Source organism: Prunus persica, chromosome G2 (assembly GCF_000346465.2).
Source record: "Prunus persica cultivar Lovell chromosome G2, Prunus_persica_NCBIv2, whole genome shotgun sequence".
Taxonomy (NCBI): domain Eukaryota; kingdom Viridiplantae; phylum Streptophyta; class Magnoliopsida; order Rosales; family Rosaceae; genus Prunus; species Prunus persica.
Genome location: NC_034010.1, coordinates 29,529,499 through 29,552,479, shown reverse-complemented (window position 1 = coordinate 29,552,479; position 22,981 = coordinate 29,529,499). Strand labels below are relative to the sequence as shown.

The 22,981-nt window shown below is 38.1% G+C and overlaps 5 protein-coding genes and 1 long non-coding RNA gene across 11 annotated transcripts; 3 read left to right on the top strand and 3 right to left on the bottom strand.

The window, feature by feature from the left end:
* LOC109947485 (protein PSY2) lies at window positions 2,220-3,209 on the top strand. 2 transcript variants are annotated; one of them, XM_020557783.1, is made up of 3 exons: window positions 2,220-2,394; window positions 2,531-2,589; window positions 2,755-3,209. In XM_020557783.1, exons 1-3 carry the CDS (start codon window positions 2,322-2,324, stop codon window positions 2,884-2,886), a joined length of 264 nt encoding a protein of 87 aa, XP_020413372.1. In that variant the 5' UTR covers window positions 2,220-2,321; the 3' UTR covers window positions 2,887-3,209. The 2 variants fall into 2 exon arrangements, with proteins under 2 accessions (XP_020413372.1, XP_020413373.1); XM_020557784.1 differs by having other exon boundaries at window positions 2,222-2,394; window positions 2,546-2,589.
* Window positions 3,640-7,145, bottom strand: LOC18785099 (protein phosphatase 2C 57). Its single transcript, XM_007218053.2, has 11 exons — window positions 6,708-7,145; window positions 6,462-6,590; window positions 6,223-6,325; window positions 5,956-6,066; window positions 5,615-5,694; window positions 5,438-5,491; window positions 4,684-4,800; window positions 4,542-4,596; window positions 4,378-4,410; window positions 4,231-4,277; window positions 3,640-4,102 (listed from the first exon to the last, which is right to left on the bottom strand). Exons 1-11 carry the CDS (start codon window positions 7,019-7,021, stop codon window positions 3,982-3,984), a joined length of 1,164 nt encoding a protein of 387 aa, XP_007218115.1. The 5' UTR covers window positions 7,022-7,145; the 3' UTR covers window positions 3,640-3,981.
* LOC18785498 (protein PLASTID TRANSCRIPTIONALLY ACTIVE 7) lies at window positions 7,965-9,535 on the bottom strand. 2 transcript variants are annotated; one of them, XM_007218459.2, is made up of 4 exons: window positions 9,279-9,535; window positions 9,105-9,161; window positions 8,951-9,010; window positions 7,965-8,408 (listed from the first exon to the last, which is right to left on the bottom strand). In XM_007218459.2, the coding sequence occupies exons 1-4, from the start codon at window positions 9,321-9,323 to the stop codon at window positions 8,073-8,075; spliced, it is 498 nt and encodes a 165-aa protein (XP_007218521.1). In that variant the 5' UTR covers window positions 9,324-9,535; the 3' UTR covers window positions 7,965-8,072. The 2 variants fall into 2 exon arrangements, with proteins under 2 accessions (XP_007218521.1, XP_020413371.1); XM_020557782.1 differs by lacking the exon at window positions 9,105-9,161 and having other exon boundaries at window positions 9,279-9,418.
* On the top strand, window positions 11,188-15,903 carry LOC18785788 (RNA-binding KH domain-containing protein RCF3). The gene is made up of 8 exons (XM_007218883.2): window positions 11,188-12,273; window positions 12,824-13,303; window positions 13,546-13,794; window positions 14,266-14,499; window positions 14,881-14,960; window positions 15,142-15,250; window positions 15,333-15,459; window positions 15,557-15,903. Exons 1-8 carry the CDS (start codon window positions 11,569-11,571, stop codon window positions 15,574-15,576), a joined length of 2,004 nt encoding a protein of 667 aa, XP_007218945.1. The 5' UTR covers window positions 11,188-11,568; the 3' UTR covers window positions 15,577-15,903.
* On the top strand, window positions 16,417-18,374 carry LOC18784586 (50S ribosomal protein L9). Of its 3 annotated transcripts, none has more exons than XM_020558630.1 (6): window positions 16,417-16,554; window positions 16,774-16,937; window positions 17,037-17,171; window positions 17,269-17,385; window positions 17,762-17,866; window positions 17,998-18,374. In XM_020558630.1, exons 2-6 carry the CDS (start codon window positions 16,788-16,790, stop codon window positions 18,160-18,162), a joined length of 672 nt encoding a protein of 223 aa, XP_020414219.1. In that variant the 5' UTR covers window positions 16,417-16,554; window positions 16,774-16,787; the 3' UTR covers window positions 18,163-18,374. The 3 variants fall into 3 exon arrangements, with proteins under 3 accessions (XP_020414219.1, XP_020414218.1, XP_007219239.2); XM_020558629.1 differs by having other exon boundaries at window positions 16,418-16,554; window positions 16,769-16,937; XM_007219177.2 differs by lacking the exon at window positions 16,417-16,554 and having other exon boundaries at window positions 16,562-16,937.
* On the bottom strand, window positions 19,928-22,956 carry LOC109947042. Of its 2 annotated transcripts, XR_002270053.1 has the most exons (5): window positions 22,550-22,956; window positions 22,300-22,373; window positions 21,434-21,727; window positions 20,619-20,677; window positions 19,928-20,130 (listed from the first exon to the last, which is right to left on the bottom strand). It is a non-coding gene; the product is annotated as an uncharacterized LOC109947042 (long non-coding RNA). The 2 variants fall into 2 exon arrangements; XR_002270052.1 differs by having other exon boundaries at window positions 22,300-22,956.

Sequence of the window (22,981 nt, the reverse complement as noted above, 5' to 3'; positions counted from 1 at the left end):
GCTCCTAAAATAACTTTATTATATTTTTAACTTTTAGTTAAGAAATAGAGAACATCATTGTGGATGCTCGAACCCATCATATTCTTATACTTTTTTGACCAAGTGCGCATTCAGCGCACCAATTCGTATTCATCCCTGAATTGAAAAACAACCAAATATGGTCATGTAAAGTTTTCAAAGGAAAAAAGATATGGTCAGGTAGGTTCAAAGAAGGTAGCTATTGACAATTTGTGATATGACTGCCACCATCCATTCCATACCCAGCAGCAAGCGCGACATCTTTTTCTGGTAGCCCCCCTCCCCCTCCACATCATGTGAGGTGTGTGAGTAGTACTACTACTATTACTTTTTAACCCAAAACAATTGGATGTTTTTTAATCAGAGAAAAACAAAACAGAGGGCAAAGGGCAGATGGGGATGACATCATCACAGTAAGCATCCAAAATGAATAGCAAGTACCACTTTGATTGAGCACTTGCACTCTCTCTCTCTCTCTCTCTCTCTCTCTCTCTCTCTCTCTCTCTCTCTCTCTCTCATCCATGCCATTGCCATTGCCATGATCCAACCATACATAGACTTAATCTATATGTACAAAACCCTAAATCAATCATCTTAGTTGTAGAATCATTGATGCCTTGCCTAGGTAAAATAGTAAAATACCATTTTATTTGTTTTCATAATAATGTTCCCTGACAACCTAGAACCATTGCCAAAAACGGAGTTCCTCTAAACACCATCATTACCAACATATACTCCTCTTGGGGGATGATTACTTACTGCAACATTTTCTTTGTCGTAATGTTAATCTACGATTATTTTTAAAAAAAGTTGTAGTCCGTGTTGGGAGAGTACTTCAAAATGTTGACTTGTTCCCTCCCTCGCTACCTTACCTTATGATAGTGCTTGCTTCCATTCATTCCATCCCACTAGTGGCTCACCAATCTTTCAATTCTAGTCCTTCCTACTTGATTTTTCATTGTGGCCCTCTCTCTCTCTCTCTCTCTCTGTGTGTGTTTGTATTCATCCATTGACAAACCACAAAGTGATGAAAGCCAAAATATGAGGACCTAAAGCACAATTAAACTCAAGTGCTGTTTGGTTTGGTACCACGGAAAATGAAATCTACCAGAGAGAGAGAGAGGTCAGAAGAACATAAAAAGGTTGACAGTCGTAGAGAAAATGATGGCCATCCATAAACTCCTCCCCCATTGTTTATGTTTTATCATCATGATTCATGGGGCTTAATTAAAAGTTCCATTGAGATTGAGCAATAAACTTATCGGTCTATATCAACAAGAGAAAGCGTAATTAACCTCATCAAATCAAGGATATATAAGTTATCTTTCTGTATCTCATAGAGCCATAATCTTAGAAGAAGAAGAAGGGGAAAAAAAGTCTAGGTCTAGGGTTTTCTATAATATTCATCGCATGTCATGATCCTTCACTCAATTTCTGTACACCATGAGCTAGACATATCTACTAGTTTATTAGTTTTTACTGAAACAATGGGCACTTTAAAAAGTAGATGTGCACTGCACCATTGAAACATTTGCAACACAAATTAGGCTTCAAGGGGTTATGCGTCAATGTCGACACATAGTGGTGAAGACAAGGGAAAAAAAAACGCACCACACAAAAGGAGGCAGAAAATAATCCCTCCCTCTCTTCTCTTTTTTTTTTTTTTTTTTAAAAATGGCCATGCAGGAGATTGTTATGGTGTTTGTCCACATGCATAAGAGTATAGCTATGCGTCTATCCTCTTTAAATAAATTTGAATATTTTAATAGTATAATTGTGCGGCTGTACTCTTTAAAATATATTCGACTATTAGTTAGCACAAATTGGATGAAACCTTTTCTATTCTCTTACTGCAAGTCAACTAACCTTTGTTTCTGATGCTCGGAAGTTTCCTTCTCCGGTTGCATCAGCAAGGTCTTGTATCAAAACCTTTGATTCAAGAGAACACTTCGAGCACGGTGAAATTGCAACAGATTAGCTACTGAAAATCAAGTTCCATTTTGGACGCAAATGAAATGATGAAATAGTGCAGTTGACTTGTGTTGTGTGCTCTAGGGTAAAAAGCATTTCATCATCATGCTGTTGGGTTGCTATTGGGTGGAGTGAGTGCACAGCACACAATGACAACAGCTCTCTCTCTCTCTCTCATAGTAGTGCATAATATGCTACCACTCACTCTGAGAGTAAGCATAAAAGGCGACTTCCCCACCTCCCCCAATAGAGCCAAACATATTCATCCCCCATTTTAACTATTGATATTTGATACAAAAAGAAGAAGAAGAAGAAGAAGAAGAAGAAGCCATATGGCTCTTAGAATCAATGTCTTTCTTCTTCTACTACTTTTCCTCTCACTTCTCCTCATTCCCTTATCTTCAGGTGAGCAGATTCCTACAATACTTAGTTAATTATATCCCATTTCAGTTTCCTTATGTTTCAATTATCTTTTTTTATTTTTTATTTTTGTGTTTGTGTATAAAATGTTTCAGTTATCTTAATAAGCTGACTTAAGTAGGCATTGTTAATGAAGGGTTCAAGGAGGATGGCATAGACCCCATTCACTTACTTCACAAGGTACAATTAATTAATCTCCTTGTTCTCTAGTTTCTATCATAAGATTAATTATGGGACAACATTCTACCATGCATTATTATTATTAAATACAATATTTAACATTAATTTATTAAGAGATGCAAATCATATGCCTTCCTTGCTAACGAATTCTTTATGTTTCTGAAGGATGGAATCGTAATGAATTCGAGGAAGCTTTGGATGCTTGATGCAACAATGCAGGATTATGATGATACAGGAGCCAATCAAAAACACGACCCTTACCCTAGAAGGAAACCTGGCAATGGAAGGAACCCATGACTGCCTTAAAACTCTTAATTAACTAATTAATAACACTACTATTTGCTCTCTCCCGCCAGCCGCGCCCTCTCTTACTGAGGTTTTTATCGATCATCTGTAAGGAGACATATATAAGATATAGCTAGCCATCCGATCGAATGAGTTTCTTCATCAAATTAATATATATGTATTGTTGTATTTGTCTAGTTCTTCTTGTGTGTGTGGCCATAGGAATATATACAAGCATCTTTATATATATATATATATATGTATTAAGTGAAGAAGTGTAAAATAAGTACTTGCCATTGCTTTGCTACTGAATAAATAATTTTTAAAAGAATGAAGCACTATCTTTTATCTCATAAATAACAGCATAAAATATTAGAAACATAAATTTAATGCCTCAAACGTTCATGAATCATGCATGTCCATGTCCCATACACGATGTATAGTTGTTAGTGTCGGGTTCCAGTGATTGGGGTTTCTTCATTATCATTTGCAATTTGCTTTAGTTGGGATTTCGGAATCTCAAAAGTCATATTATGTATTCTCATCTCATGCACCTTGTCTCTGCCATCTCCTGTTTGGAAATTCATCAACTGTGATTTCAGAACCTCAAAGGCCACTCCTGTAGTTGTGTTGTGGGGAAAAAGGCACTCCGTACCGCATGAGTTGATGGTTGTGTGTGTGTGTGTTTGTGTGTGTGAGAGAGAGAGAGAGAGAGAGAGAGAGAGAGAGAGAGAGAGAGAGAGAGTCTGAGAGCGACCCTCCCTCTTTGGTTTAACCATTGCAGAAATTCATAGCTAGATCACATGTTCTACACGTATTTATAGATTTTTTTTTTTCAAATTCAATAACAAACTATCAAGCTAAACATGTGAATTCTTTGTTTGCTACTAAGATTATTCTAATTCACCTAAACCAAAAGTATCAAGGTGTGGAGTGAGGCATGTACACTTCAAGATTATACAAATAAAATGTGCGAAAATCTACGTTGATTTCCATACTTCCATTATATACGTTCTCTGGAGTCGGCAGGGTCCCAATTGATCCGGCTACTGTGAAGTCAGCTGAATGAATTGCCGAGCTGAGGATGCCTCAGAGTCAGATTCATGTCTAAAGCAAAGAAGTCGACATCCAAATTCCAAGCGACACAATCCCAATTGTAGCAAAAGCTTGCCCCAATTCATATGCGAAATTTTGTTGTTGAAATGGCAAACCTTGCCAGTCTGTCCGGCTGTGGATGAATCAAATAAAACATATCACAAAAACCCAAAACAGAGAAAAAGAAAAAGAAAAAGAAAGAGGAAGGTGAAGGAATGTATATCATTAAGAATAAAAACCATAATGCATGAAGAAGCCTACCCCAAATCGGCAATTACAATGCTGATATTATCTTGCGAGCGTTGATCCTATTCAATATGTGCAAATTTCAGGTCATTAGAAAACTACCCGAGTAAAGAATCTAGCTAATCTGTGCAGAGTAAAACAAATACTAATGTAATTTGTTACCAAAGCAGCTTGAGCAAGCGCATCACAAGCTAGCTGAAACATAAATAAGACGGTATAGTTAATCACTGGATCACCATTTGTGTTACAACGTTAAAGGAGATTGATGTTGATGCATTCAAATAAAATAAAGGAAGTAGTTAAGCAAATTGATGCACAAGCCATACCTGAACATCTCCATGTTGTCGAAGCTGATTCCTTACAAAAGCCACTGCATCTGAGCTGAAAAAGTGATCAAGTTTTACGTGAGCGATTAAATGATAATTACATGGAGTTTTACCAAGAGTGTCAAAGACCAGTCCAACAAACCTGTTTATGTAGTCCCATAAGCCATCAGATGCTAACAGTACAAATTCAGAATCTTTCCCAAAAGTCACTTGAAAAATGTCTGGAGATGCAGTAACAAGGTCTCCACTGAATTGTATACTGGCATAACATAAAAGGGATTCTAATTAATGTATTCCTAGTTGTCTATATACCTAAAACGACACACTAAAATACAGAGAAAGAAACAATCTAATTTACACTACTATATTGAATGTTTAGTGCTGTGCAGAAACCAGAAGCTTATTCATATGAGATGTATCTCAGACACTATAGGCTACTTTTTATAATGCGAAAGCATATTTCAGTACTGCGTAACCGAAAATTTTGAATTGTATAAGAATTTGCACCTCTATTGTCATTCTCAAAACCTAGACAGGGGAGGTTATCATAGGAATTGGGCGATATTGTAATCTAGCAGGCACAGAGAACACACACTTCCTCAATTTTTCACATAAAAATGGTGATCACTTATATATCAGCCTCTGATATGAATTCAATCATCTAATTATTCCAGGATATTTGGTCCAACTATATGCATTTGGTTAATATACGAGTAGACTAGAGTTTAAACCTTGTGTTGAACCTTATCAACTATTACCGGAAAATTCGTATCCTTATGAAATTCATCCACTACATACTTGCTAGCATTGAACTAATCCAAAAGCATCCTAATTAGAAGGAAAGAAACAAATAGGTGAAACTAGTAGTCAAGCAAGAAACATAAGAGATTACCTACCGAGAAGCAAATTTTTCTGTCCATCTCCTTTCTTCAACTCCTTTCTTCAGCATCCTTTCCATAACAAAATGCAAAAGACCATCAGTATATGCATATTCTGGTTGTCTCTATATACCAAAGCTTCCAGGAAAAAACCCTATTTTTAACAAGGATAAGTAGAATGTTAAAAGACTGAACTCGTTTTTCTTTGTCTTGAACCGCATGTCACCAAAAGCACGAGATACAGCAATGTCTCCACAGATTCTTCCATTGACGATCTATAGGCACCATATGTAAGTTGTCATCAGGTTTGTTATTGGCATAAGAAGTATGGGGAATTAACAGTAATATCCAAAAAAAATGTGATGATTAGTTTAGAGTTATGTTGTCCAAAAGCTTGGAACATTTCCAAGGTTAGAAATTATATCAAGGTCAACAAAGCAGGTTCTAGCTCTCATTTTCTGTAGAAGAAACTGAGAACTATAAGATATGGCTCAAAGAAGTAAACATGAATAAATAAACAAAGATGAAAAACACACCCATCCACCTGCTTCTCTGATTCTTTTGATTTCTTGAAGAGAGACCTTGTTGCTTCCATATGGTCTATGAGGATGGGTCAGTACCTCTGCTTTTCCAGAACAAGATTGAACCTGCATCAGCCAGTCAGCTGATAAATACAGCTAATTACATGCAACCCTTGAATTTATTGTTTCATCATCTTCCTTTGTCTTCTTCATTTAATGGCATTTGATAAATGAGCTACAAATGCTGAAGACACCAAGAGGACACTAGGATTGAATACATACCACGCAAGAATCACCAACATGTGAAATGACCAGCGTATCATTTTCAACGAACATAACGGTAGCTGTTGAGCCAGATTCATCTTCCTCTCCATTCCTTTCAAGCCTTTACAAAATCAAACATCATCTAAACCTTCAACGCAATAATATACAATCTACAATCATATTTGATGCAAGCACCAAAATCAAATTTTTTTTTTCCTTCTCATCAAACCATGTTCTTTTTTACTTTTTTTGCTTACCAATTTAACAATTTTGCATCCACTTTTTCGAAAGTCTCCTGTAATGCCTCTCTAATGGTCTTGAAATCATTTCCACGCAATAGCAGCCCACCCTGCAAAGCCGCACAACACTCTTTGTAGAGCTCATCCCTGGTATACAAAAGAGTTTAATTTTAATTTAGCTTACTGGAATTAATTAAAAAGTTAATTCCAATTAGTTGTGGTCAAATTTTGACAATAAATAAATAAAATTAGTAGAGGTCAAACCTGAGGAACTTGACCGAGTTGAACCCGGCATGGCCATCAAAAACGGCGGCAAATGAAAACCCATCAAGGCCATCGGACCGCACAACGACACCGTCTTCCATCTCTTCTCGGGCACCCTGCAAACTGGTCGAACCCCATCGAATTCCAGCCACATCCGTCAACGAAGAGCCAGGCGCGTCAATGGCAATGGCCGAGCAGCTTCGGCTTCTTACTTTTATATTAACAAGGCTGCTTTTGTTGGCTGTGGTCTTCAATGAGTCTCCATGGTATTTGGTTAAGAGGAACCTCTGCAACCGCGGGCTCAACAAAGCCATTTACCACCACCACTAGTGCTACTGCTACTGAGTTGAACCAGGGAGTTGGGACGAGTCCAGAGTTCAGAATTAGGAGTTGTGGTGGTGGTGGGAGGTGATTTGGTCATCATGTGAAGGATAAGAGAGAGTGAAGCTACACCTTTAACTGCATTAACAGATTGGGTAGGAACGTGGGACCCTTTTCCATTTGACCTTCCACCCCAGTTTTGCCACGTCAGATGTGACCCACTTTATGGTGGGTCCGGACGATGCTGTTAAAGATTCAACATGGTCTGTAGCCACAACAGCTGTGAGATTCACTTCCAAATTCATGCTTAGTTTTTTTTTTTTTTAATTTTTTAATTTTTTATATCAAATAGAAAATTTTCATTCATCACTAGCACCAAACAAACAATAAAAGTTTACAGGCGAACGGAGAACGTTAATGTGACCTCATTAAAATCTTGCCATCAAAAAACCCCTCAGAAGGAAAATTCTGTAAGAAAAAAAGAGTATCACCGCACCTCAAAAATGCAAACAAAAATCTACGCCATAGTTCTATCCTAATCTAACATAATGCTTAGCCATGGGGGAGCACGGTCTGTCCAGAAAAGTCGAGATCTCTCTCTCAATCCATGCTGGGCTAGGCCAAAATTCATGGCTTAGTTCAACTGACTGAATGTGAATGTGAATTGTGAGTAAAAATTAACCCAAACAAAAAAAAAAAGAAAAAAAGAAGGGCGATCTTAGAAAATATATTTATAATACGTTACTGTTGTTGTTGTTTTGTTTTTTTGTTATAAGCAATAGGGGAGGAGGGGGATTCGAACACAAAGACTCCCCTGCTCTTCACGATTCGAACTACAAGCCCTTTGCACTAAATGAATAGCCGAAACAAAAGAAACAGGTACAGATTGAACAACTTGCAAGCGCACCTGTGCAGAAGTAGACTAAAAAGATAGGGTCTGAGAAGCAAAACTAATGCACTGAGATTGAAAACGGAAAGTATCATAGATAATAGCAGCCTCTAGTCTAAGATTAACATTACAACATGAGTAAGTGGTGTATGTAATCAAGTAAATTCTTCTTTCAAATAAGAAGGGCCTGGCTTGAAGGGGTCAGATTCTTCATATGCCTCTGGTCTAAAAAACCCAGCATCATTCACCCGGTTACTTATCACTTGAAGGATGGCTTTCTTCTTGCCCCCATACTCATCTCGGTTGTTCTCGACATACTCGCTAGCCTCGGCCGCTATATCATTGACAAAATCAAACCGGTTATCCTCTGATAGGAGTAGTCTCTCAATATCCATTCCCAAGAGCTGTCCTCCGTCCTTTACCTTCCGAACCTGCTCCTCGAGGAAAGGTACTCTCTCCATCTTGTATCGCAACATGTCATCCTTCTTTGTCTGAAAAATGAAAATTTTGCAACCAATTTGAGTCAATGCCCAATAGTACAACATGAGGAGGTTCTGAATCACACCTTAATATACTCTATAGTCATTCAAGAAGCAAATTTCATTTCCAGATTTTCAGCCCACATTTCCTTTTCAGATGGGCAACAGCAACGGATTGAAAACAGTAAAAGACTTCATGCCTAGTAGCCAGCTACAACTGATCTTAGCACTTGCCAGATAGAGATTCAGCTGAAAATGTCACTTTTGCTTACAAAACAATCCTACACTAGAATTCCTCATGAACTCAAATTCAGCTGAAACTCGAATTCTTGATAGATAAAGAGTAATGGGTTGTTTCTACAATCTGAGATGAGTAACATAAATACTATATTACCATAGCCTTCTCATGAAAACTCTAAAATTGAGTTCCCAAAATATATTTCTTTCTTTTTTGTTTATCGCTTCTTTTACTGCTCCATGAGATATAATTCACACTACTAAGTAACTAACAAGAAAGACTAGGCTGCAGTCAATTGGAGTTTTTTCTTTCGTACCAATTTCCTTCGCCGCCACACTTGCCGGCCGCTGCCATCTTTTTGCATTCGGGAAATTACCTGCAAAATGTTTATATAACAGAATTAAGAAAGATTACCAATTAAAAACAAATTGAGAAGAAAGCTAGAAAAAAAAAAAACAGCAATTTGTAACCTGCGGCCTAAAGGAGCAATTGGAAAGCATTGAACTTTCCACTCTCAGTTGCACCCTCTGCAGCCAAAAAGATAACAAGAACCAGAGTACAAAATAAGAAGTGGAATTTCCTACACATTTAGTTTCATTTTTGTCCAATTATTTCAGAGAGATAGAGAGAGAAAGAAAGATTACATGGGAAGCAGGTGAGAAACTGAAGCCTAGTGTGGAAGAAGCCATCGCTGTGCGTTGGCCGCTGTGTTGTTATCCTCCACTTTGATCTTAGGTTTAGTGGTTTAGCAGTTCTTGTATAAATGATAAATGTCCTCACACTAACCTGAATTTACATGTATGCCATCGCCTTTGACGCGACCTTGCAGGGATCAGAATTCAGAACCAACCAAATCAATTTGGATGGCACCACGAGGGGTCGATAATCTACAAGTTCGGGTTTAAAATCCGAATTCAACTTGTTCAAGTTATTCTTTTATTATCCAGACAAAAAAAGAAATAATATTTTTATATCCTGGCGGGAGTTGGTAGGAGATAGGATTTCCAATATCCCTCATTTTTTAATAACAAAATATACACATGGGACTGGAAAAATATATATTCATTTAAATTGTAGAAACATTTTGGAAAGAAATAAATCTATATATATAAAGTAAAATGTAGATAATGGTGAAACATTTAAAATACTTGAAAATGTCTTTGGTTAATTCAAATATTAAGAATTAAAATTATTAATTAAATAAGTATAATATGGTAAATTTATTTTTTTCATATTAAAAAAATTAAAATTAAAAACAAAATTCAAATAATATGCCATATTTTTATGAAACATAACTACCCATATTATCTTTTCTTAATTTAAAAATAAATAAAAACTAAAAAAGAAAATCAATTAGCACGTGTGTGAGGTGAGGGCTAGTAATTTAGAAAAATAATGCTCGCTAGAAATAAAGGACTTTGGTGCCAACGTTATAACTTTTTTATTATTGAATTGCGTTTCTTATTTCAAAATTTAAAAATCCAACCATGACTGGTGAAAATATGTACTCAATATAAATAAATAAAAGAAAAGGTCATATTGAAAATTTAACGGTATAGCTTGAGAGCATACTAGGCTAGGCATAATAGTAATACTATGAGAAAATGTTGATTATCTTACTAAATATAAACAATGATTAATAGTTTTAATAAAGATAATTAAGTTCTATTGTGTTGTCATAAACTATGTTCAACGAACATTTATGTTTTAGATTAATGTACGTCTAATCTAATCAAGTCTCATTTATGAAATCAAATGTAATTCAAAGCGAAATTAAAGTTAAAATTGTTGAAATATTATCATTGAAGATAATCATTTTATTAAACTTCCTCATATCATTGTTGGTTACATCAAAATAAATTTTAAAAAAAAATTTTCATAAGAACACCCAATAAACCAAAACACCATTGCATAAGAAAAGTGTTTTAGCATAAGCCTTTAGTTGTAGTTAACTTATGATCCGCTAGTCTTTTTTGCATGGAATATAATTTGTTTAATTTAAATATGGATATAATAAGAATCATGTGATGAGGCTCGAGCTCACTTTTCCATTAAAGAGACATTAAACAACTTAATATAGAGTTTAAATCAAATGCAAAAGTTGCAAGCAAGGTTTTTCGAATATTTAGCAAAAGCAAGTACACATTTTACATATAAAAAATTAAATAAGTTAATTGGTTAAGATAATGAATCCCGACTCTCTCTTTAAAAGATGTATTTAATTAAAATTTTATAAAATTTTAAAAAACTTTAATAATTTAAATGTATTTAATTTAAATTTTTACAAATTTTTAAAAAGTATATAAAAATTTAGGTGTATTTAATCCATACTTGTTTGAATTTGAACTTTTAGACTCACTTATAAAAAAATGTTAAAGTTCTTAAACAACATGTACTGTATGTATACAGTATATTTTCCATTACCTCACAACTTTTGTAGTACGTTATCCTAATATGAAGGGGTCCGTTAATCGTCGTCGTTTAGTCAAATCCATCTGGAAGAGACTATAAAATAAATAAATTATTTATTGTTATTATTACCTCAGAGTTGGGTGGGTGTTGAGGAAAGTAAACCAGACTGAACTGGTAAATCTGGCAGCTCAGACTCTGCAAATTGGACTCCCTCTCTCCCTAGATTCTCCACATCTTCTCTAGGGTTTTCAAATTTGAACATCTCTCTCACGCTTTCCCACGAAACACACAGAAAAGAAGGAAAGAATTGGAAAACAAAAACCAACAACAGAGGAACAAGGACTAAAAATGACCAAGCTCCCCAAGTGTAATCCTTTACTTCAACTCTGGAACAAAGACAATCTGAAGCCCTAGACCTCAAATTCCAACAGCACAATGCTTGATATTGGACACTGACGAAAGGATCTATTTCTTTCTTTACCTGGAGAGTTAAAAACCCTAGCTTTTGACACACTGTTGGAGATGGAGAGGTCTAGATCTAAGAGGTACTACTATGACCAAGACTACGATACAGAGACTGTCGGTAGGACGAGGCCTCGGTACAACCACCACTACGCGACCAACAACCACCGCCACCGTGGCAGCGGCGGAGGCGGTGGCGGTGGCGGTGGTGGTGGGCGACCCTCTAAGCCTCAACAGGACCCATCAATTACGGTAACAACGACATACCGTATTCTCTGCCACGACATGAAAGCCGGAGGCGTGATCGGCAAGTCCGGTAGCATCATTAAGTCGATTCGGCAACATACCGGTGCGTGGATCAACGTGCATGAACTGATCCCCGGTGACGAGGAGCGGATTATTGAGATTTCCGACACGCGCCGGCGGGATCCGGAGGGCCGGATGCCGGCATTCTCTCCGGCACAAGAAGCCCTGTTTTTGATCCATGAGAGGATTCTGGAGAGTGATGTGGCTGGGTTTGGTGGAGAGGAGGAGGATGAGTATGGCGGTGGTGTTAGAGGAGGAGGAGGAGGAGGAGGTGGGGGTGGTGGTGGGACCCGAGTGGCTACGCGGCTGGTCGTGTCGAGAATGCATGTGGGGTCTTTGCTTGGCAAGGGAGGCAAGATAATTGAGCAAATGAGGGTTGAGACCAAGACCCAGATTAGGGTTTTGCCTAGAGATCACAATCTGCCTCGCTGTGTTTCTATGTCTGAGGAGATTGTTCAGGTTTTGGAACTTACAGCTTTAACTGCATCTGATTCCTATGTTGCATGTCACAAATTGCTGAGTTTTTCAGTTCCATTCTATTATTGGTTAGATTGGAATGCCAGAAACTTTGGTTTCCTTTTAAGTTAACTAATAACTGCAAAATGTATATAATATATACTCTGAGGACCCTCATTTTAAAATTTATCTCCGGACCAAAAATAAGGACAGTTGTTGGCAGCTTATATCACTGTCAGCTGGAGTGGATTTGACTGAATGCTGGAGTACTATGATGTTTATCGAATTAGTTTAGGTTTTCGTTCTATATTGGTGATAGTGTTTTCTATTAAAAATTTCAGCTTTCAGTTGCATCTTTGTTGGGCACTAATGTGTGGGAGTATTTTGCAGTAAATGGTTCACACTGATCTTTTAAGCTAGTACACTGGGAAGCATATGGTGTCAATACACCATCTAAAGATTTATGTGAAATTGTCCTTTTCCTTTTCCCCCTCATCAACATTATTTGAAATAAGGGAATTATCAAGCTTATGATTTTGCATTTCTGCTGCAGGTAGTAGGTGAAGCGAATTGTGTTAAGAATGCTGTAGCAACTATTTCATCACGCTTGAGGGAGAGTCAGCATCGGGACCGCAGTCATTTCCAGGGACGATTACACTCACCAGAACGGTTCTTTCCTCCTGACGATGATTATATTCCTCATATGAACAATACATCACGTAAGTCACCCATGGATGGGGCTGCTTTTGGGGCACGATTACCTACATCCAATATCAGAAACAACAACTATGCCTCCCGTTCATCTGGTTTTAACATTGAACCTGGGTCTGCTCCCATGACCGATAATCTGCAGCCCTTTTATGGCGAAGACCTTGTGTTTCGAATACTTTGTCCTATTGACAAAGTTGATCTTGTTGTTGGAGATTCTGATGGAATTATTGAATTGCTTCAAAATGAAATTGGTGTGGATGTCAAAGCTACTGACCCTGTGGCTGGTGCAGATGAACAGATAATCATCATCTCTTCAGAGGAGGTATTTTACAATTTTCTGTAGTTAATCTCGGTATATAATAATATAAGTTTTTGACTCATAAAGTGTAAATTTGAAGTGATGATACACTCGAATTGCTGATGGCACTGCTAAAATAATCTAGGCATGTGCATGTATGCATCTGGGGAATCGTAAATGTTGTGATGATTGGCTTTTTAAAATGATATGCTTCCTCCTTCTCTCTTTTTCTCGAACGGTTTTGACCATGTTGTGTGTGTACGTAGGGTCCCGATGACGAGCTATTTCCAGCTCAGGAAGCTTTGTTGCATATTCAAACTCGCATTGTCGATCTTATTCCAGACAAAGACAACATTATCACTACTAGGCTACTTGTCCCAACTAGTGATATTGGATGCTTAGAGGGAAGAGATGGGTTGTTATCAGATATGAGGCGACTTACTGGTGCAAATATACAAATTCTGCCCAGAGAAGAACTTCCTGTGTGCGTATCGGGGGACGATGTGATTGTACAGGTTTGTCACATGTTTGCTCACCTTTCTTCTCATTATCTGAGAGACTTGCTTGGCAGTTTTATTTTTGGTTGAATGCCTTCTTAGCGGACTTAAAAAATGAAGATGAGTTCTTAAATTTTGAAGCATCACATTATGGCTCCTTTTTAAGTGGAGCTTGTATCTTTAGATTTAGGATGATCATGGACCATTCTACGTGAACAATCCACTGGAACAGATCAAAGGTCTGCTTATCTAATTATGCATTTTGACTAGAATATCTTGTGAATGCATGCTTCTTTCCCTTGTCTGTGTGTATTTGAATATGCAACTTCGTTTTTCACTGTCATTTATCAGATGAACTGTTTTTAACAAAAAGATAAAAGAAAGGACCAAAAACATTTGTCACCAAGGTTACAAAGCCCTGGACCACCTGGTGGACAGGATGAGTTATACTTGAGGTAATTCTGAATGGCTCCTACATGTCATCTACAGATCATAGGGGAAATAAAAGCAGCTCGAGATGCCCTTGTTGAGCTGACATCAAGGATACGGAGTTACTTATATAGGGAGTTGTTTCGAAAGGATACGACACCACCTGTTTCTGCACCAGCTTTGGAGATATCTCCCAATAACGCATTTCCACTTCGTGAAGCTCATACTGGAAATAATCCTCCTATGACAACCTATCAGAATTTGCAAACTGGGGCAATCGCACTGGCATCAAAGGTTGTCCTTTCTATCTTTGGCTGGATTAAGAAATGCTCATATTCTGTCATTTTTATAGTTTCTTCTCTCCTCAGATATTTTGTTCTCTTCAATATCCATTAGATGGTTGTATTTGTGTTTATTGCTATTTCATTTATCTGCAATTTGGGGAACTGGAGTCTTCATCCAGTTAAACTTAATCCAGGTGACTAGTTGTGAGAGTTATTTGAGCGAACAAGAAATGTTGTGCCAGAAGGTGGAGAAAGGCATTTTAGAAGTGGGTTTTTCTTGAGAGTTTAGCTGACTATGTTCAGGCTACCTTGATATGATTTTAAATTGGAGGCACATTGTTTCACATACATCTTGTTTTTGTGTTATAAGATTTTCACTCTCGTATTGTAGGATACTGGAGGGATTTCCAGTGAATTGGTAAAGCCAAACGAAAATGAACGGCGTGAAGATGTTCTGAGTGCATTGAATAGGTAGCAAATTTCTTCTTCGTTTTACTATTATGGCCTCATATAAATCATAGTCTCATTTTACTCTCTCTCTCTCTCTCTCTCTCTCTCTCTCTCTCTCTCTCTCTCTCTCTATATATATATATATATATTTCCTACCAATTAATATCCATCTTTTTGATGTTTGCTCTATATCTTCTGTTAGAATACCTGTGACACTAGTCACTAGGAGTACACTTGAAGTTGTAATACCTGACCAGGCAGTTTCAAAGCTCATAACGAAATCAAGAAACAAGCTTGCTCAGATCAGTGAGGTCAGCCTGATGAGCTCTTAGTAATTTCCTATCTTTATTTTCCAAGTTTAGCTTTGATTAATTGTCTTTTGGAGTGGAACAGTTATCAGGAGCCAATGTGACCCTGGTAGAGGATAGACCAGAGGAAACACAAAAGATCATTCAAATTTCAGGTACTCCAGAGCAGGCTGAGAGAGCTCAGAGCTTGCTCCAGGGCTTTATTTTAAGCAGTAAGTCTCTCTTTCGCTTTCTTCCATGTCTGACTTTATAATTTTCTGGTCTCCCTCCCTATAATTTGACTCTTAATCCTCCTTTACTTTGAATCAGCACAAGAAGACGGCCCTTAAACGAGCTGGAGCAACATCTGTACTAAAATTTTGAGCTGGTCTTGCCTTGATATTGTTGTTCAGATCATTTCTAGATGTATTATCCTGTAAGGCAAGGGAGTTTTTGCTCCATAGTTTAGGCACATCGGTTTATATGAATGCATCCACTACCACTGTAATTTGTAAATGTAATATCTGAAGGAGTTTTAGCTTTAGTTGTCTGCGAATCTGGGAAGTGCGAACACAATCCAGTGACAACTATGTTTTGTGTATTTTGTGTCGATGATCAGTGATCACGTCCCCACTTGTTTCCTTTTGCAGTTATTTGACCCAATTTATTTGGACAAATCTATCTCATTGCCACTAATGGTGAACTCGCAAAATCTCATTGCACTTGAAACTCCAAGCACGCCTTGTGAATTAGTCTATTCTGAACGTAATTATGTGATTGCGACCGCTAACCAAATGCATTCAATATCGCTTGTATAAAAACGAAAAAACGAAACTGTTGGTATTTGACCAAAATTCTTAAGATACAAATACCAACTCCTAACCCAAGTCCATATCTGTTTTATGCATACAATATGGTAAACAAAACATTTTTCCCTAAGCACAGTTTGACATTTTAACTCTTCATTTTTGTACTAGCATTAGAAATTAGAAATTATATTTATTTATTTATTTTATTCAAACAAATGAATTTCTATATTAAAGTATGCTATAGATATTTAATATCAAATTTCATTTAATATAGCAAGGTATATTTTTTAGGAATTTTTGAAACCATAGTGGGCGTGCAAATTTGTTTCAGTTCAGGGGTGTTTTAGATATTTTGCTTTAAACCCCTGATTCTGAATTCCCTTTCGGCTTTCTTTTCAATTTTCACTCTTCCACTGTGACTTTCAGCCCCGTCACAGAAAACCCTAAACCCCTCTCTCTCTCTCTCTCTTCTCGCCACAGTCGTTATCGCAATAGCTTGCTAATCGACTGTCAGAGCTGGTACGTCTTCTTCTTCTTCTTCTTCAGTACAAAAAAGTTGATCGGTTTGTACCTTTTCATCACCATGAAATTAATTACGCATCTGTGTTTGGTTGCTGAGAAACCGGGGAAAGGAAAACAATTCCAGAATGGAAAACCGAAACCACGTTCCGTATATCGTTATCTAGTTTGATTTTGTCATCGATATCTTTTCTGTTTAAATGTTTTGGCGTAGATTAGAAGAAGCTTTGTGGATGGCTGGCTTAAGAAATGGCAGAAATGTCATCCGTCAAATCATTAAAGACACCAACATCCATAGCTCCGACTCGGATCGCATGATAAATCCTCTGCTCTATGCTTGTCAAGGAGTTAGGTACAGAAAGTTGGAGGTCATTCTAACAACGGTGCGCATTTCTCCTCGAACTCAATCATTAGGGTTGGCGTTTAGTTAGTGAATTGATTGATTGATTTTGATTGGTTAACGATTTATTTGACGCATTCAGAGCGTAGAAAAGCTTGGCAAAGCTGGCCAGACAGTGAAGGTTGCGCCCGGACATTTTCGCAACCATTTGATGCCCAAGTTGCTTGCTGTCCCAAACATTGATAAGTATGCCTATCTCATCAAACAGCAGCGGAAGGTTCTTTACTTTGCCCTCCCTGGATTACGTTATCAATGTTCGTCCATTGCCTATTATTTTGTTAAATTTTGTTATGCTTGTCCCAAATATATTTCAGAATTGCCTGCTTCAAGAAGAAGAGGAAGAGGAGGAGGTTAAAGTAGTTACTGTGTCTGAGGAAGCTAAGCAGAGGGAATATCAGAAGGCAGCAAAAATTCTGGACAATGCTCGTCTGGTTCGTAGCCTATCTGTTAAGATTTTAATTGCCGATTGAAGCGTATGTCTTTTGCATTATTTGTTGTACAAGACAGATATAAGCCCATTTATGTTCTTAAACCTGGTTAGTTTTTGATGTACTAATAGAATGCTGGGTTAAGAGTCAAATGTCATATATGGACGTTGTTAGAAGTACGAACTGAAATTCCATCAGATTTGAAAGGTGTTGGCTAATTGAGTGTTGGTCAGATTGATTTCTTAATCTAGCTAATTCTCTTCCTGGAGAGAAATGTGATGCTAACTTTCAGAAAGCTGATTGAATCTCTGATGCATACAAGAACTAAAATGTTTTGCTTTACATATATGGGGCAGCTGAACTTTGTTAACTTTTACAGGTACTGAGGAGGTCTATCAATCTTGAAAAGTTCCGTACACGTGCAACGAAAGAAGACGCTATAGAATTGAAATCCCCTGTGACAACGGAAGATCTTGTGGCTGAGGTATGGTTATGTTCTTCATGGTTTCTAGCTTTATCCTTGTAAATATCAGAAAATGGCCAATCTTTTTCGAGTCAATATTTCCATTGATTTGTTTTTCCTTTTTAGCTGATACATTCTCTATGTTGGTTTAGGTGGCAAGGCAGCTTTGTGTGCACATTCTACCCGAAAACGTGCATCTCCCATCTCCTTTGTTAACTGTGGGAGAGTATGAGGTGCCTTTGCGTCTTCCGAAGTCCATCCCTTTGCCGGCGGGGAAGATTCAATGGACTCTTAATGTTAAAATCCGTACTGCATAAACACTGGTCGTTTCAAATGGATTCTCTCATAATGTCGTGAGGTTCACTGTTCCGGTTTCGTGGTATAATTGTTGTATTGCCTGATATACTTTGGAATTGAAGTCATTCCTAGAGTAACCCCCGGTTTAAGTACTTAGTTTCTGGTTTCAACAATTTTGATGACAAAGCCTGGATTTGGCGGGTCAATGGGTGCAATTATTTTGGGTGTGATAGACATTGATTTTCAATCTGCCTGGACAGAGCCTGCATACACGTTATTAGGCAGACTTATAGACCTGCTAAACGTTATTGGGCCGACTTTTTTGGGTATTTTAGACGTTATTGGGTCGAATTATGGGCCTGATTGGACATATTGGGGTGCAACCTGGGCCCATTTGCATATTTTTGGGCCAACTTTTGCGACTGTAGACAAGTTATTGGGTTGACCTTTGGGGCCTGTTTCACTTTATTGGGCCAACTTATGGGCCTGTATACACGTTATTGGGCCGACTTTTTGGGCCTGAGAAACAATTTTGGGCCGTTATCTGGTCAATTTTACGGGCCTACATACAAGTTATTGGGCCGGATAATGGGCCTGCACACACGTTGTTGGGCCGACATTTGGGAAGTTATTGGGTCGGCTTATGGGCCTGCATACATGTTATTGGGCCGACTTTTTGGGCAGCAGAAACAATTTTGGGCCGTTATCTGGGCCATTTTATGGGCCTACATACACGTTATTGGGCCAGCTTATGGCCCTGCATACACGTTATTGGGCCAGCTTATGGCCCTGCATACACGTTATTGGGCCAACTTATGGGTCTGTATACACGTTTTTGGGCCAAATTATGGGCCTACATACACGTTTCGGGCCAACTTATGGGCCTTTATACACGTTATTGGGCCTACTTATGGGCCTGCATAGAAGTTATTGGGACCTTTTGGGCCTGTTTCACGTTTTTGGGCCGGTGCTTAGGCGTTATTGGGCCGGATTTTTGGGCCTGCACACATTATTATTGGGCCGTTTCCTGGGCCCATTTTCACTTTATTGGGCCAACATATGGGCCTGCATACACCTTATTGGGCCGACCTTTTGGGCCTGCTTCATAAGCTGGCATATGGGCCTGCCTACAAGCTATTGGGCCAACTTTTGGGCTGTATAAAAATTTATGGGCCTGTATCCACTTATTGGGCCAACTTTTTGGGCTGCATACACATTATTGAGCCGACTTTTCGGGCTGCATACACATTATTGGGCCGTTATTGGGGTCAACTAATGAGCCTGCATACACGTTATTGGGCCGTTACATGGGCCCATTTTCCCGTTATTCGAGCCAATTAATGGGCCCGAACGTTTTTGTGCCGACCTATTGGGCCAACCTTTTGGGCTTGCATACACATTATTGGGCCGACTTATGGGCCTTCTTACACGCTATTGGTCCAGTTCTCCTTACACATTATTGGGCCTAGTTTTAGGGCTGCCGACACAATATTGGGCCTCATGCCACCTTATGGGCCGGCTTATACATTATTAGGCCTGTTTCACATTATTTAGCCGACTTATGGCATTGATAGATGTTATTGGCCTGTTTCACGTTACTGAGCCGACTCATGGCATGCATAGACCTTATTGGGGCTGTTTGACGTTATAATCCCGATTTATGGGCTTATACACTATTGGGCTGACTTTTGGGCCGGCTTAGAAGTTACTGGGCTGACTTTCCGGGTTTTTCCCCATTGGGGCTAGTAATGTCGTTTGTACAGTAATTTCAAACTATACGTCCAATTGCAGTGTTGTACCCATTGTATGGGATGATGACTTTTGACTACTTATAGTGGGTTTGTGCTGAATTTATTTTTACCAAAATTTCAACACACATTTGGACCGATTAATCAAAGAATAATCATGCATTGGGCATACACGCTCAGAGCTGACATTCGATGGAGGCAGGTAATTCGATAGTGTGAAGGGCAAAAGTCCAAGCATACCTGTAGGATAATTATTCTCTGATTAGAGTACATTAAGCGGAATTGCAATTATATATAACCTGTTGCTAATATATATTAAGAATACATAAAAAAGAAGTACCCAATAGGTAAAAAAAAACATTTAAAACGGATAGTAGAGACTGGTGAGGACACTTTTTTCGAACAGTCCTTGTTTATCAGCACCTAATTAAGGAATAGTTTAAACACATTCCTTATCACTGAAAACTTCCCTTGCTTTCTTACTTCATAGGAGGGATTATCAATTACAAACGCTCAGCAACTATTTACCAATAGAAAAGAAAAAAGCAAAAACATAGAATCTGGACTGGACAGACAACTAAAATCTTTGTCAAACCTATAACATCAAGGATGATAATAACTGTATTTAACAGATGCAGAACAGGAATCACACTGTTAATTAAGAATAAAAACAGGACACTCCACCAGGAAAGCAATGAGCAGATTCCAATAAAATTATGTGAACTTACTTGTTATCCGCTACGATGTGTAACTATATTTGAGAATCCCAACTCCTTGTACATTCAATCTGCATTTTGATTCAAGACCAGTTAATGCAGAACCAGCTGCCTTCATAACCAAAGAGAGTAACATGTCATGCATAATGTTCACGTGTAGGACTGCTAGCCCAAGGAGTTTGTTTGGGTCCAAAAACCTATTTATGCCAAACTGTTAACCTAGAGAGTTTGTGCTGGCTGAATCGCGGCCTTAATTACATTCTGGTGGGGGCCAAAGATCCCAATGGAACAGAAGAACAAGTACAGGATATCCAAGGAAATTACACAAAAATCAAAAATCAAAAAACACCTAGAGAAATTAAAAGAATACATCAGCAATTCAAATACGATCTAAATAGAAGAAAAGAGAATGTACAACAGTTGAAAAAACGATGGAACATCTGGGATTGCACTTATATACCAGAGCAGAACATTAGCAAATGATTTAGTGCGGTGACAGATTTACTCGCAAAAGATCCAACTAGAATTATAGGTTCCACAGAGTGGCTGAAGACAGCATTTACAAAGAGATATAAAATAACAAAAAATTCATAGGAACAATTTCTTAATTTAAAATACAACATGAGGAAAACTCAAGGGAAGACCATGTGGTGAGAAAATGACCAACCTAAATGTTTAAGAATGGAAGATATCTCATTATCACATTTTTATATTTAGTAAAAGTACAATCACATTGAAAGGCCAATATAAAAATATACTGGTGTTTAACAATGAGATGTAATTGCAATTATGATGAGATATCATAGCATATTAAGATTTATGTATACCTAACATTATTAATATCTGCACTTGACCGCTCCAGAACTGAAGTTGGCTGTTATGCAACTTTCTAGGATTCCTATGATAATGACCGGTACCTGCATACCCTCCTCTTTGCTTCAGGTAATCGCTTCTCCACCATGTCAGGAGCACCAGTAGCCATCTACCAGAGATTGGCTGCAGATCATGATGTTACCATGGTCTCCTGACATAGTGAAGGAGTGATTACCTGAAAGCAGCGGGGAGGGGGGGGGAGCCAGATAGCGTACATAATCATAGGAACCTGAAAGAAAACTAACCATCTGCCCAAAAAAATGCATAGAAATCTGAGCAAAACATGCTATCAAACTGTTCAGTCGGAAGAACGATTAAGGGGTGCATGCTACTGAAAATATATCTGATGCAATCCCATGACATTGGCACTCATTAACAAATATGAAGGAACAAACAGGTTATGGAGCTGAGCTTGAAAAAGATGCGGGGTTAAACCTATGCTATATCCTACCACAGCAATCCATCACACGATTGACACTAGAACAGGGCAGTAAAATACTACCGCTGAGATTTAAAATATGGCCATGAGTACATCACAAAAAGAAGGTAGCAAAATAACGGTACTCCTTATACCACAAACAAAAAATAAATCTCCTCCTCAATATCGGAACAAACATTAATCAGAAGTTCATGCGTGGCATGAAAAGTTTTTAAGAATCAAACATATTTTGCAAAAGTACTATGGGGCCATAGAGGTAAACTAAAAAAATGTAAATTTGAGGGAACATGAGCAAATGCATAATAAAAAATATGACGTCTCTGCAACAAAGCAAATTCACTGCACTAAAATTGTGATAGTAAATAGAAAATTAAGCAAGACCTGATTTATGCATAGCTCCAATAAGAATGCCACCATCTCTTGCAGCTTCAGAAGCGGAAATGAAGCAGCCATACCTAAATGCCATGTAAAGAGGACACGAGGAAATGTCAAAATTAATCTAAGATACACCAAAAATAATTACCCTCACGTCAATGAAAATCGAAGAATTCAAACCAAGGCTTGGAAGAGTCCGAATTCTTCGATTTGTGGAGACGTCAAAACTAATTTAAGATACACCCTACATTATTACCTTCGAGTCAAAGGAAATCAAAGAATTCAAACCTAGGGTTGGAAGGGTCGGAATTCATCGAGTTGAAGAAACGTCAGTACAAATCAACGAAACACCCTAAATAATTACCCACAAGTCAAATGAAATCGAAGAATAAACCCTAAATTATCTTCAGCTGCCGCCATCAGGATTCAGAACCACCACATACTTGCCGCCGTTCCGGTCACGATCTCGCGACGGGACCGAGCCTCCTTGTTAGCAATTAGGGTTGTAAAGTGAGAGCAGATCAGCTTTGATTCAATGATCTCACACACCGACGAAGCATCGTTACTCGATCTCACCGAGGGATAGAGATCTGAAGGGATCTGGGGATTTTCATTTTTAGCGAAAAGAGTGGGAAAAAAGGGAGAGCGCGAATAGATTTTATTTGAAAGGTCTAATTTCTGTTCTTGG